The 12,888-nt window shown below is 46.6% G+C and overlaps 1 protein-coding gene across 2 annotated transcripts in view; it reads right to left on the reverse strand.

The window, feature by feature from the left end:
- Positions 1-2,063: 2,063 nt before the first annotated feature.
- The window catches only part of pald1a (phosphatase domain containing paladin 1a), a gene marked incomplete at its 3' end in the record, with an annotated part of 43,763 nt that continues 32,938 nt past the window's right edge, over positions 2,064-12,888 (reverse strand). For both annotated transcript variants that reach the window (XM_084486047.1, XM_084486048.1), the window contains exons 19-20: positions 9,789-9,944; positions 2,064-2,213 (exon numbers count right to left, since the gene is read on the reverse strand). In XM_084486047.1, the coding sequence (XP_084342173.1) occupies positions 2,064-2,213; positions 9,789-9,944 (306 nt within the window). The remainder of the gene's footprint in view (positions 2,214-9,788; positions 9,945-12,888) is intronic.

The raw sequence follows: 12,888 nt of genomic DNA on the forward strand, positions 1-12,888 counted from the left end.
CAGCATTTAACATGGAAAGCAAACATCGTTTGGTTTCAGGACACGGTCTAAAACGTATACAATAGCATAAGGGCAGATTTAGGTTAGAATTATGAAGATGTGAACATGTCTGTTGCAGTTTCCTACACACATGTAAGCTGAACAACCCCCATTCATAGCCACGCAGTTATACAGAGTTTCCTTCTCGATTTCGGTGGACACCTGCAAGACAAACACACTGCAAAGATACTGCAGAGACACTTCAAGAACGGAGGCAGCAACAAGCAAAACGAAAATATGACATTTCGGAACATGGCCCCGAGTGGAAAAGCAACGAGAAAGCGGACACTGTATAAAACAACCTGGCGCCCATCGCTTCAGCCTCAGGACTAGAGCAGCCAAACCCTGGTAGGCAGGCAACCCAGCCAGAACCCCTTGACCCCAATGTTGACTCATACGGCTTTGTCCCATTCCATGAATGCTAATGATAAATACTGCGGTTCTTAAAGGGGGGATCATTATCCTTCAACCGATTGATAGCGAGAATGCCTCAGCCCCGGTTACACGGAATGTGCAGGTTTTGGCCGTTTCCAACCGTCCATTTTACAGTCAAGACACATCATTTCGATTCCCCCGGTGATGTCACGCCGGCTCTAACTGGTCTCTGGCAGGGCTCCTGGAGTCTCCATGACAGGCGATGATTAAAGCCCCGACCGCGCGCTCAGGACCACGCCAGACCACCAGCCAAGTCACATGGTTCCCCCCCCGAAGCATGAGTTAATTAAAGTACCTAATCCCGACTCCCCCTTTTTTAATATCATCGAATTTGGTGTAAATGAGAATACTGAGATGAAATACAGTAAGGGCAATTGCGTTGAGTTGTGTGTGTAAAGGAATAGAAGATGATTGCAACTCCCCTCGTCGGATTTGTCCTGGAATAGGAAGGCGATTCTTCACGAGAGAAGAGAAATTCACTATATTCAGCAATCTTTTGACGCCGTTACTCAAGTGGCCCTGAAATAGTAAAGCAAACCCCGATGCATAACAACATCCCTCACACAACAGAAATAAGGCCAGCCAAACGGAACCGCCAACCAGAGAATAACACAGAACGGCTAAGTATCTAGTTCCTGCATCACTGAGTGGATGCCGTCTCGGCTCCACCGCAGCAGCATTGGCCCAAGAGCCCTGGCAGCCCAGATCAAGATAGGGTAATATTTTGGCTGACGGGGTTCCCGCATGGATATGCTCTCGACCGTTCAATGTCTCAATGTCTCTTCAGACCCTGAAAGCACTCTTTGAAGGAGAAGCCCCCGCTGACGATACCGAGGGGCTACTGCTTAATGTCCTTCGCTTGGAGTTGCTATATAAGGGCGGGAGGAAGGAAGCCACAGTGTTGCGACTAATCAGCCACGCGGAATCTTTGTCGCTAGGTACCGTTTTACGTTGTTTTTTTTTACGTTTTCCCACTTTGTAACGTCAAACGGGTTTGCTTTGCTGTTGCGTTATAGCCTTCTGGGCCACCGTGTCTTCAAGGAATTAACATGAGTTGAGAAAGATAACAAAACAAGTTAAGTTTCTAGGGAGATAATTGTTGTTGGGTAGACATTAACCCCATAATAGACGGGTAAAGGTACAGCACTGTCTTAGTAAAACTAAATTGTTTCTAGATACGCTCGGAATATAAAAAGGTATGTCAAGAAAATGACCACATTAATGCATTTTAGGTTGAGGTTTTCGACATTTCTTTCCAAAAAAGTATTTTTTTTTTATAAATATTAGTATATTAAAATGATGCGTTTAAAAAACAGCAAGTATCAAGTTGTACAGTAGTGAAATCATGTTGCGAAGACTTCCAAAATACAGCCTGAACCGTTGGACAAACAGGTTATCGTGGTGGAAAAAAACCCATAAACAATGAATCCTAAAAATATATACAATACAGGAGTAAATACAGAAAAAAAGAAAGCCAAAGTTAAAATGTTTTAGTTCGGTTTTTTTGTCTTTTAAGTTCTTCTTTTAAAATCAAAAAAAAAAAACCACGGTACACCTCCGTCGCGTTCACGGCGGACTGGCCCCCCCGCTCAGATGAACTCGCCGCGGAAAGGAAGGGCCTGGACGCTCTGCCGCTGCCAGCGGCCACGCAGGCGGGCCAGTGGTGTGTCCCTGGGGTTCCCGAACTCGGAGAAACACAGCTGGTTCAGGATGTCGTAAACCCCGCCTCTGGCCGCCACCTACCAGGGAGGGGGGGTGGGGGGGAGAGGGAGGGGGGGCACAAGGGAGGGGAGAGAGGAGGGGAACGTGAATGAACCGACAGCAGCAGCAGCAGCAGCACCGGCGGGGGCGGCGGGAGCACAACTAGGTCACATACCCATCGGACAAGCACGGTTTGTAAACAAACCCCCCCCCCGCTTCCGGCCCAGCAACACGGCACATGTACTCTGACCCCGGGTGAAACCTTTTTTCCTTCTCCTGTGTGTGTGTGTGTGTGTGTGTCTGTGTCTGTGTGTGTGAGACTGTTAGTGTGTGTGTGTTTGTGTGACTGTGTCTGTGTGTGCGTATGTGTGAGACTGTTAGCGCGTGCAGGGAAACTTAACAAAAGATCAGCACATAGATACGAGCAGCAGTGTAGGCACACAGCGCGTCCTCCACCACCGCCGGCGCCCTCGCCGTCGTCCAGGCCTCCCGAGTTATTGCTGCATGAGTAAGGGTTGAGTACACAGCTGTGTGCAGCAAAAAAAAAAAAAAAAAAAACCCTCCAACCTCCAGCCGGTGTGAGCGCGGAGCTCCCTGAGGTCAACGCTGAGTCACGGTCTGTTACCAGCTTCGTCCGCAGGCACGGCGACCGGCGGGGAAGCAAAGGCACCGCGGACCACCTAAGGCATCTGGCTCCGGCCCCCCACCCCCCCCCCCCCCCCCCATCACAAACCATACACTGGACGGACCTCGGCAGCCAACGTCTTCCCAGATGTTGTAGATACTCCATTAAAAAAGGGGGCTGCAGAGAGGCTGGTTTACTCTGGTGCCGGCGCACACCTCGCCGGGGGAAGGTCAGGGCTTGTGTGTTTTAAGTTCCTTGTGAAAACCCGGAAAAGGGTCGAAGAGAAGAACAGGGAGATTGAGCTGGGCTGCGGCAAGCTCTTCACTCGGATCCCAGTGACTTTAGTGTTTGTGTTGTATTATTTTCTCTCTTGCAAGATGACCGCGAAACGGTTGCGATACACTTCTATGGGTTTATGAACTAGTGAAAGGACTGTTGGTCATTGGTTGAATAACAGCCAGGATTCATATCCATGTTTTGAAAGGCATATTTGACATTGAGAGCGTTGAATGGCTACATATATATATACATATATATTCATATGTATACAAATACTGCTTATACACATGAAGGACTTTCATTGTCTGATCGTTGAGTCCCCAGCCGCCAGTGGAGAACATTTTTCTTTTTTATTAGGAATTTAAAAGTACAAACAACTCCAAGGAGTATCAAATATACCATAATCCCAAAGGATAGCATTTAACATCATTATTTAAAACACTTATTTCCAAAGTGGTCCTCGATGGAAGCAAACAATACATGGAAACAAAGAAATCGATAAAAAAACAACATATAACATAAAGCCACTAGTCCCCCTTGCCACCCCAAACCCATGGTTCAAACTCCCTCCCTTCAACGTGAACCATCAACCCTCCCACAAAGCCGCCTTAACATTTGTTTTAAAAAAATCGCCTTTGTTTGATATACAGGGGCAGGTTGTTCCATAGGAAAATCCCAGTATAAAAAATTAGCTTCTTGCTGTTTTCCTTTTAATCAATTAATCAATCAATTTAATTCAATTTTAGATAAGATTGTAGCTGAAATTGGAATTTCCTCCCCAGAGACGGTATTTGACACAGATTTTAGATTCAATGATATTTCCTTCACATTGTACCTTAATTTACCTTAATCTATTTTCTTAAGTTGTGTTTAGTGCCAAATAAGATGGACTCTGTCTTTCCCAGATGTAAAGACAGTTTGTTTTCAATCAACCAATCCCTTACCAGAGACAGTTCTCTACTAAGAGTTTCCGGTATAACACTGGTATCTTTACCGGATACTAATAAGGTAGAGTCATCAGCATAAAGCTAATTTTAGATGTCACTGCTGCAGGCATATCAAAGCTATTCAAAGCTGCGTATTTGCCACTGAAGTGACTTTGACCAGATTACGCCTGTTAAATGTGATGGACAATTTTTTTAATGTGCTCCTTAACTGTATTCCACATGGGGAGGTAATTGGATAAATAAATAAACGTCAAGCTGAATCATTCCTCTCAACAGCTGGGCAGGTTTCATGTTTACACTGACCCAGATTCTCTGATTACACTGACCTAATCACGTAAACCGGATGTCCCCGTGGACGGATGTGCGCGCTAACCGGTGCTAAATACATTCTGGTGGGAGTCAAAGGTTATCCCTGGGTGGCTTTATTTAGACAACTTTAAAGATGGTTTAGTTACTAGGCTAGGAGATCTGTATATTCTTAAGCACAGGCAGATAAAATGTTAAAAAGGAAAAAGTTAACCACAATTCCCTGAAGTAAAATTGAGCGTGTTTACCATCTAGACAGGCCGGGCGATGCATTTGTTGTCATGGCGAACTGCCACTCAACACATTCAGTGAGTCATTCAACGTTTTCAAATGGGATTTCCACACAATAATTTATATTTTGCCTCTCTTGTACAAGCTTTCAGGAGGACACTGGGGATACCGGTGTGGGAGCTCACTTCAGACACGGGCAAACTTATGGCTACGCAATATCATGCCTGGCTTCACCTTCCCCACTGCCCACCACCCTATGCAGCACAGACGCCCGGGCCCCAACCCAGACCGGGCACAGGAATGTGGGAGCGGAGAACACTTGCAGGATGTTGCATAATATAGAAATGGTGGAATGTAGAATGTATGGCATGAATGTATAAAATACATTTCTCCCCCTGAGAAATAAAAGACGTAGCAGAAGAAGTCAATAGTCAGGGCTTGCGAGACTGCATGAATATAAATCGAGGAGGTGCACTCGCGTTTCGCCAAGAGATTCTTGTTCAGACACTCCCTAGAGAAAAGGCACCAAATATATGAAAATAGTCCTCATCTCAAAACGCTCAACGCCAGCCTTTAGAAAGCAGAAATCGCCCCAGGATATAATCTCTTCTGGTCCCTGGGGGGCTACGAGCTGTACAGCGATAATGGCACGTTAGGGAGACTAGTCAAACTCACTTCTTCCGAGCAAACTTGCATTGCGTAATAGAGGGAGAGGAAAGAGAGGCTCACAGGGAGAAAATTGGTGGCAATTGATAGAGCTCGGCAATCATACCACCCACTGAAGATATTGTGCGACTAGGCGATGTGGACGGATTTTCACCCGTTGCCAAGGTGAATTACACAGGCAGCTGCCTACCAGGAAAAACAATGGGTGGAGAAGTTTGGAGAATGACCAAAAGCAGGACAGATACGGCCTCACCTGTGTCAGCCCCAGTGTTAAATAAATGAAGGTGACTGCACAGACAGGCCATTCTTCAACGACCACACACGAAAAAGAAACATGAACAATGTCTATTGTTCATGCAATTGGAGTGAGGGCCTGCATTCTGTGCGTGTGCGCGCGTGCGTGCGTGCGTGTGTGTGCGCGCTCTCGAGGATGTGAGGTCAAACAGAAGTCGGTTCTCAACATCACTGTAAGGAGACGGAGTGTATCGGGGCCTTTCAGGTGACAAACTAATGGCTGATAGTTAGCAGAGCCGGCAGATGTGTGGCACAGCCTTTCGTTTCATGTGGAGTAGGGCTGTCAACGAATATTCTAAATTCGAATAGATACTCGAATAGTTTTTAAAACATTAATATTCAAAAAATTTATATTCAAATGTGGAAAAACACACACCCGCGGTGCGACTGTCTGCTTTGCGAGTGGGCGACCAGAACACTACAAGACAACAGACAAGAGTCAAGCAACAAGTCAAGCGACAAGAGTCGGGACCTTAAATTGCTTGCATAAAACTCTTGATCAGCACTCGGCATTTGTTTATTGTTGTTGTTTATTTAAACCAGTATGCACAGAGAGAGTGAGGGGGAGCGCGAGAGATAAGAGAGAAAAAGAGCGAGGTCTGCGAGGTCTTGGCCATTAGTTCATTTACTTATTTTTGTGTAGGTAATATGTTGTCAAATATGTTTAAACTTAAATAAACTACCTATACAAGTAGTTATGTCTCGTTGTATTAGTTTGTCCTGTTATTGACGTATTGTGAGTCAATGACATAATGCGCAAATATAGATCAGGGTGTCTCTAATGGTGGTGGGGGTGGGGGCGGGGTGGGCGACCGTCGGGAGCCTTCTCCTACAGCCCGCTATCTCTAAAGGCCTCCACGAGTGGGAGACAGGGGGGGGGGCCCTCTATGCCGGAGGATGCAAAGAGCTGGAAGGACTGATAGGCTACCTCCTCTGAAGGCATCCGAGGCATGCACAGGCCGCGCACAGGACACCCCATTGTGCGCGGGGCAGCCGCGTGGTGGCTGGCTTTGAAAAAAAAAAAAGAAAAAAAAGGAAATCCACGTGGGGTTTGAGGACGAGAGGCGTCCTTTGATGGCGTTCACTCACAGACGGCGTTGTGTGTAAATGGTTCACGCCCGAAATAATATATGACGTTCGCCTGGGCCTTGCGATGTTTGTTTGTTTGTTGACAATGCTAACAATGCTTTTAATCAAGGGTTTTGTGGTGTGCCAAGCCAAGCAACGGACAGCCTTCTGGCTGCCAACACACATGTGTACGAGTCGCAGCCGGGGGGGCCCCTCCTCCACCACACACACACACACACACACACACACACACACACACACACACACACACACACACACACACACACACACACACACACACACACACACACACACACACACACACACACACACACACCCCATGCAGTTAAAAATGATCAATGATGACCCGTTAATGTCGGCCCACAATTCAGCCAGAACACGGTCTAGTAAACAACATGAGTGCACTACAATAGTTGCCCTAATGACACGGAACAGAACTCCACAAAAGACAGCAGCAGCACCGATGGGCCCGGCTACTGGGTCACACGGTCACATGGTTAAATGTTGATTAGGCCGGTGGTCACTAGAAAACAATAAAGTCAATATTAAATTGAAAATATATATTACGATTAAACTTGTCGAAGAAGATACTTCTGACGTCCTCTGCATTGTCGGAACGTTTTTATTTTTTCCCCTCATGACAGCATAACTGCGCCATTAGAGTCACTCGGATGCATTGCGTATATGCGGACCCCTAACCCATTCATAACAGGAAGAATGCCGACCAGATAAGACCAGCGCTCACATCTCCACGCAAATGTTATCACAGCGCGCCGTCGGAATCTATTTTGGAATTCTGTGTTTTGTCACTTGGTTTATTCCGCCCGGCCGGGAACAAAGACGGAGCCGACGGAGGGGGGGGCGGGGTTTCGGTTCGCTAAACATCCCACGCAGCGCGGGGCGGACGCCGGCGTTCTTCCGGCACGCTCCGGGCTGTACAGGGCGCAGACCGGGAATACAGACGTGTCAGACATACGGGTTCGGTTTCCCTGCGTCGATGTTTGTAGTATGCATGCTTGCATACATATCTTTAGATGACCTACAGAGCGGGTTCAACTACAGTATGGATCTCTGCTATTGTATACAGGGGCGGCAGAAGCTTAGGAGGTAGAGCGGGTTGGCTGGTAACCCCAAGGTTGGTAGTTCGATCCCCGGCTCCTCATAGTGTCGAGGTGTCCCTGAGCAACGCACCTAACCCTAACTCACTCAGTGTGTGAATGTGTGCATGAATGGGTGAACGCCGGGCAACACTGTAAAGCACTTTGGATAAAAGCTCTATATAAATGCAGTCCATTTACCATATTGTGTACTTTATTTTCCGTTCTGCGTACTTTTCTCAATATATCGATATAAATTCAGAGAAATCGCGGCGTTTCTTTTGTCGGTTGTCGTCGTCCCCTGTGGCCCAGATGGGGCCAACGTTGCTTACTTTGTACGAGACGGTAGACCGTCCCGAAGTAAACAGTTTTCTTGTGCATCGGAACGTACCGATGTAACGCAAGAAGGCTGTGTTTTCCGCTGCGTTGGCGGAATTTTTTCCGAGACCACAGGGACTATTCGACCGGCTGGAACAAACATTTTAATGACATTATGCCAGTGAACTTGGCATTAATGAGAACCATGACAATAAGTCATTTTGTGGGGGACGAGGAGGGGGACGGGGACGGGGCGAGACGCTGTCGGGGATACTCGTTTGTTTGGAATGCACATAAAACGCGTTGCACTGGCACAGCTGGCCAAACAATTAATGCACCAACAAAAACAAAAAAGGCTCCGAGACATTATGAAGTTCACCGTGTGAAGAAGCAGGCCACAATAGAACTAGAATAAGCTTGTAAATTCCTGGGGGGGGGACGTCCACATGAGCCTCTGGTAACCGTTAACGGAGCACTAAACAGGGGAGAAAAAAAAAAAAACGGGAAAAAAAACACGCACTTCTCTCAAGACTCGTTTTTCACCTCACACATCTTTCGGCAGCTGTGAGTGTAATGCAATCGACACATGTTGCACCATGGGTAATCAAAGATGTGTTCCCTTCCCGTGTGCTGAACAATAGTGGAGGGGAACCGGACAACCACTCACTTGAGTGAGAGACTGTCCATAACCTCAGTTTGGTTTCTTAATATTCCTATTGTAGCAGGCGAGACACATTGAGGAATATTCAGTGTACAGCAATGGCGCAAACTGTCTGTGTAATTAAGGCACCATCAGCGGAATGGAAACTTGATGGTGTGAGATTCAGAAATCAGGATAAAAGGAGATGTGGGAGGTTGCATAGTAAGCAATGTACTACACAGGAAAGGACTGATCAAAACCTTAAAATATTTATCCATGGTCATGAAAATGAGACATGAAATCCTTAATTGAATGCCATTGAAGCCTTTACTGCAGGTCAGAAACTCACAATTTTACATAATAATAATATCTGTTGCTTCAAGCCCACGGTTTTTCTTCTCATTCCAACCGATAAAAACTGAGCTGGTTTGATCGAGTCATGGGTGAATGGTTTTTATTCTCTGTAATATCCAACGACATCTGGTGCAGGGGCTTAACTCAACACAAACTGGAGAGGTGTGTGTCTGCATTTCATTTCATGGATTCTGAGAAAACACCATGACCCTGTGATCTGTGATCTGGGTTAATGGGGGGTGGGGGGGGGGCTCATTGAGTTGTTTACTCACTCAGATTTTTATACACTTGGCTTGTTTCCATCCTTGTTTGAGAAGTTCTGTTTAAACTAACTTTAAACCATTCCAGATTAAGAGTTATTAATCTTTTAGATTTCCATTTGGTTGGTTTTTCAGTCAATTTTCAACCTTTATTTCTTAATTCTTTTTTTTTCAATAAAGTGGTTGATCAGGAGTGCAAATTAGTTTCAACGGTTTGACCTGGTACTTTTACCTGGTACTTTTAACCACCAGGTGTGATCGACCCTGTGGTGAACATCCACACCAACAACCTGGTGTTAAACCGCGCAGCGGGGGGGCCTTAAAGCAGCAGTACTGAGCGGATGGGGCGGGGTCTGAAAGCTCACCTGTTCCATCTGGGGGGGCCTTTAAAGCAGCAGTACTGAGAGGATTGGGAAGGGGGGGGGGGCTGACAGATCACCTGTTCCATCTAGGTGGCGCCTTTAAAGCAGCAGTAGTGAGCGGACAGGGCGGGGTCTGACAGCTCACCTGTTCCATCCAGAGGGAGAAGGAGCGCTGCCACGAGTCCTTCTTCTCTAGGTGCAGGTAGGTGTTGAACAGGATGAGGTACATGTAGCGCTCCAGATACTGCAGGCTCTTCAGCAGCAGCTGCTCAGACTCCTTCTCCACCTTGGCACTTTTGATCTGGTCAAAAAATAGAAAGAAAGAAAGAAAATGGGTGATCACATTTGCATTTTTATATACATTTTTTTTTCTCTTTGTTTGTATTCTTTGTTTATGTACAAAGCATATTCAAATATGGGTGTTTCAAGAAATGTTCCTTTTTCTCAAGCCACCTGTTGGGAATAAATAGGTGCCTGTTAACCTCCGGCGGCAGTCCTTCTCTAGTCTGCGACCCAGACAAATCTGCAAACTCATGTTTTACTCAAATGCATCTCGACACCCTCCCGGTCAGACTGATTCCCAGCAGACCTGGCCTGGGTCAGGCCAATCAAAACTGCTTATCCAATATGGGGCGGGGTTTTGCGGGGCAGTCTAGTCCATCTCCTTTTGTGCAAACAGAAACATTACAGATCCTTGTTTGTGTTTAGTTACTAGTATTAAGCAGCGCTTCCGTTGGAATACGACATTCGAAGACTCGATGTTGGTGTGCTGTTGAAAATACAGCTGGCTCCTCTCTAAGGGTCCTCTCTGTAGTCTAAATACAACCTACAACTTGGGCAAGTAGTGAGTGCCTGCAAAATGGCGGAACATCCCCGGAAACTCACCTCTCAGACTAAACATAAAAACTGCCAAGCAAAGCACTCTGTAGGATTATCCAACCCTGGAAACCACTTGGAAATTATGAAAAACAGTCTAAAGAATGATTCACGTTTACTGAAAAATAGATGGGATGATGTCACACATTGTGCAAATGAAATTAAACCTTTTATGAAAAGCCCACACAAGCCTACATCATTGTGAACCCACAATGCCACACACACACACACACACACACACACACACACACACACACACACACACACACACACACACACACACACACACACACACACACACACACACACACACACACACACACACACACACACACACACACCTCAAAGAAACACCGGCCAATTGGTCAGGTGGGGGAAACGTCACAGAAAGGTGGGGGGACCAATTCAATTATTTGACCTGGACTACAACTCTGTAGTCCATTTCCCTAACCCCAACAAAACAATATGGCCACTGGGTACGGTGAATCTCAGAAGTCACGTCATAATCTGAGGTTGTGAATAAAGTGTTTTGGTGAATATGTTTTTCTTAACTTCATACCATACCCAAGTGTTAACTGAATGAAATATAGAACTTCGAAGCACTATTCTTTCACTAGTCGTTTATTTGGATGGTTTGGATGCTCACCAATGTCTGGCCTTAAGCAGAAACATTGCAAAACTTCTGATCAAACAAACACAGAAACAGCACACAAACTAATCCCCGGACCACTGAACATCACCAAAAAGATTGAAAAGCAATTGAGACATAAATGATGCAGAAGAAAAGTTGGTTTACATTTTCCTTGCTACAGTTGACATGCTTAGAACCGCTTTGAACCGCCATTGTTTGAGCGACGTCATGTAAAGTCCATTTAAAATGAACAATGAATAATAGCAGTTGCCTCACTTTGTGGCTTGACTCTCAAAAACCAGAGTTGGCTTGTTATTACTTATTTAATAGCTATACCTACATCAACCATTTGGAGGGGGGGGGGGGGGGGGGGGAATCGACCAATCAAGTAACAGAAAGGTCATCAGAGTTGTTCATTCATGAGCGTACATGGCCCCTCAATGGGTTATGTCTGCCATGGATAAATATGTTCCTATTGGTATGCATTTCAAAATAAACCCTCCCTGGTGCGCGATGAGTCAGCCCAATTTTATGACCTGCTGGTATAGGGGGGGAAGCGCGGGCGGAGAGAGGAGATATTGCGCCAGGTCATGTGTGCCATCTACCAATTGGCAATCATGCATATTGGAGGTCTAGAGGTCTCAGCTCACCCAATAATGTGCATTATGAGAGAGAGTGAGCGAGAGAGACAGAGAGAGAAAGACAGAGAGAGAGAGAATGCAGCCAATTGGGGGCCGTGGAAGAAGAGGGGGAGTGGGGATATATTCCGAGACAGAGAAATGAACGTCTCAGCATGCCTCACACCAGGTAGGTGGGCCGACTGTCAGTAAGTAATTGGAAATGTGCACCATGCTCCGGCCATTCCAGAGTCTGATGACGCAACAGAGAGCGAGACAGAGGGAGAGAGCTTCCTGTCCATTTACAAAACTGGAGCAGAGTGAGATCCCAGCCCTCCAATCATCTGCAGCCGAGTGTGAGGAGTGTGTGGAGACAGTGTGTGGAAAGAGAGAGAGAGAGAGAGAGAGAGAGAGAGAGAGAGAGAGAGAGAGAGAGAGAGAGAGAGAGAGAGAGAGAGAGAGAGAGAGAGAGAGAGAGAGAGAGAGAGAGAGAGAGAGAGAGAGAGAGAGAGAGAGAGAGCGTGTAGAGAGTGTACTAGAGAGTGAGAGAGAGCGAGAGAAAGAGAGGAGAGTGTGAAGGAGAGAGCGTTAGAGTGAGAATCTACAACAAGCCAAAGGAACGCAGCACACATGGCTGTCTCTGGTCTCTCCGGGGGCCCCGATTGGAACAACGGAAGTGCATGGAGCCCACCCCCCCCTCCCCCTCCCAGCCCCACACACACAGTTCATTTCCCCCCCAGTGCAAATGTGCTGGGCTGGCGCTAGAGTTTGTTAAGGGGCAGGTGAGCCCTGGTGAACCCTGCTCACCCGCTGAACACTGCACTCCCAGGGGCCTCTTACCAACATGCGCACGCGTTCGGCTCATGCTGCCTGGAACTCCAGTGTCAATGCCTGGCAGCCATCTGTGCACAGACCATGGCCAGACACCCAATTCGCAACAGAGGCACATGCGTGCACACACACACACACACACACACACACACATACACACACACACACACACTTTGGGTTGTTGTGCAGAACCTCAGAGAATTCTAACCTTGCCAAGTTCTGAAATACTACAACAAAACACAACCTTCAAGCATTTCTAAAGTAAAGTTGCCTCAAATATATTGAAGATA

Source organism: Micromesistius poutassou, assembly GCF_964030765.1.
Source record: "Micromesistius poutassou genome assembly, chromosome: 21".
NCBI classification, from domain to species: Eukaryota; Metazoa; Chordata; class Actinopteri; order Gadiformes; family Gadidae; genus Micromesistius; species Micromesistius poutassou.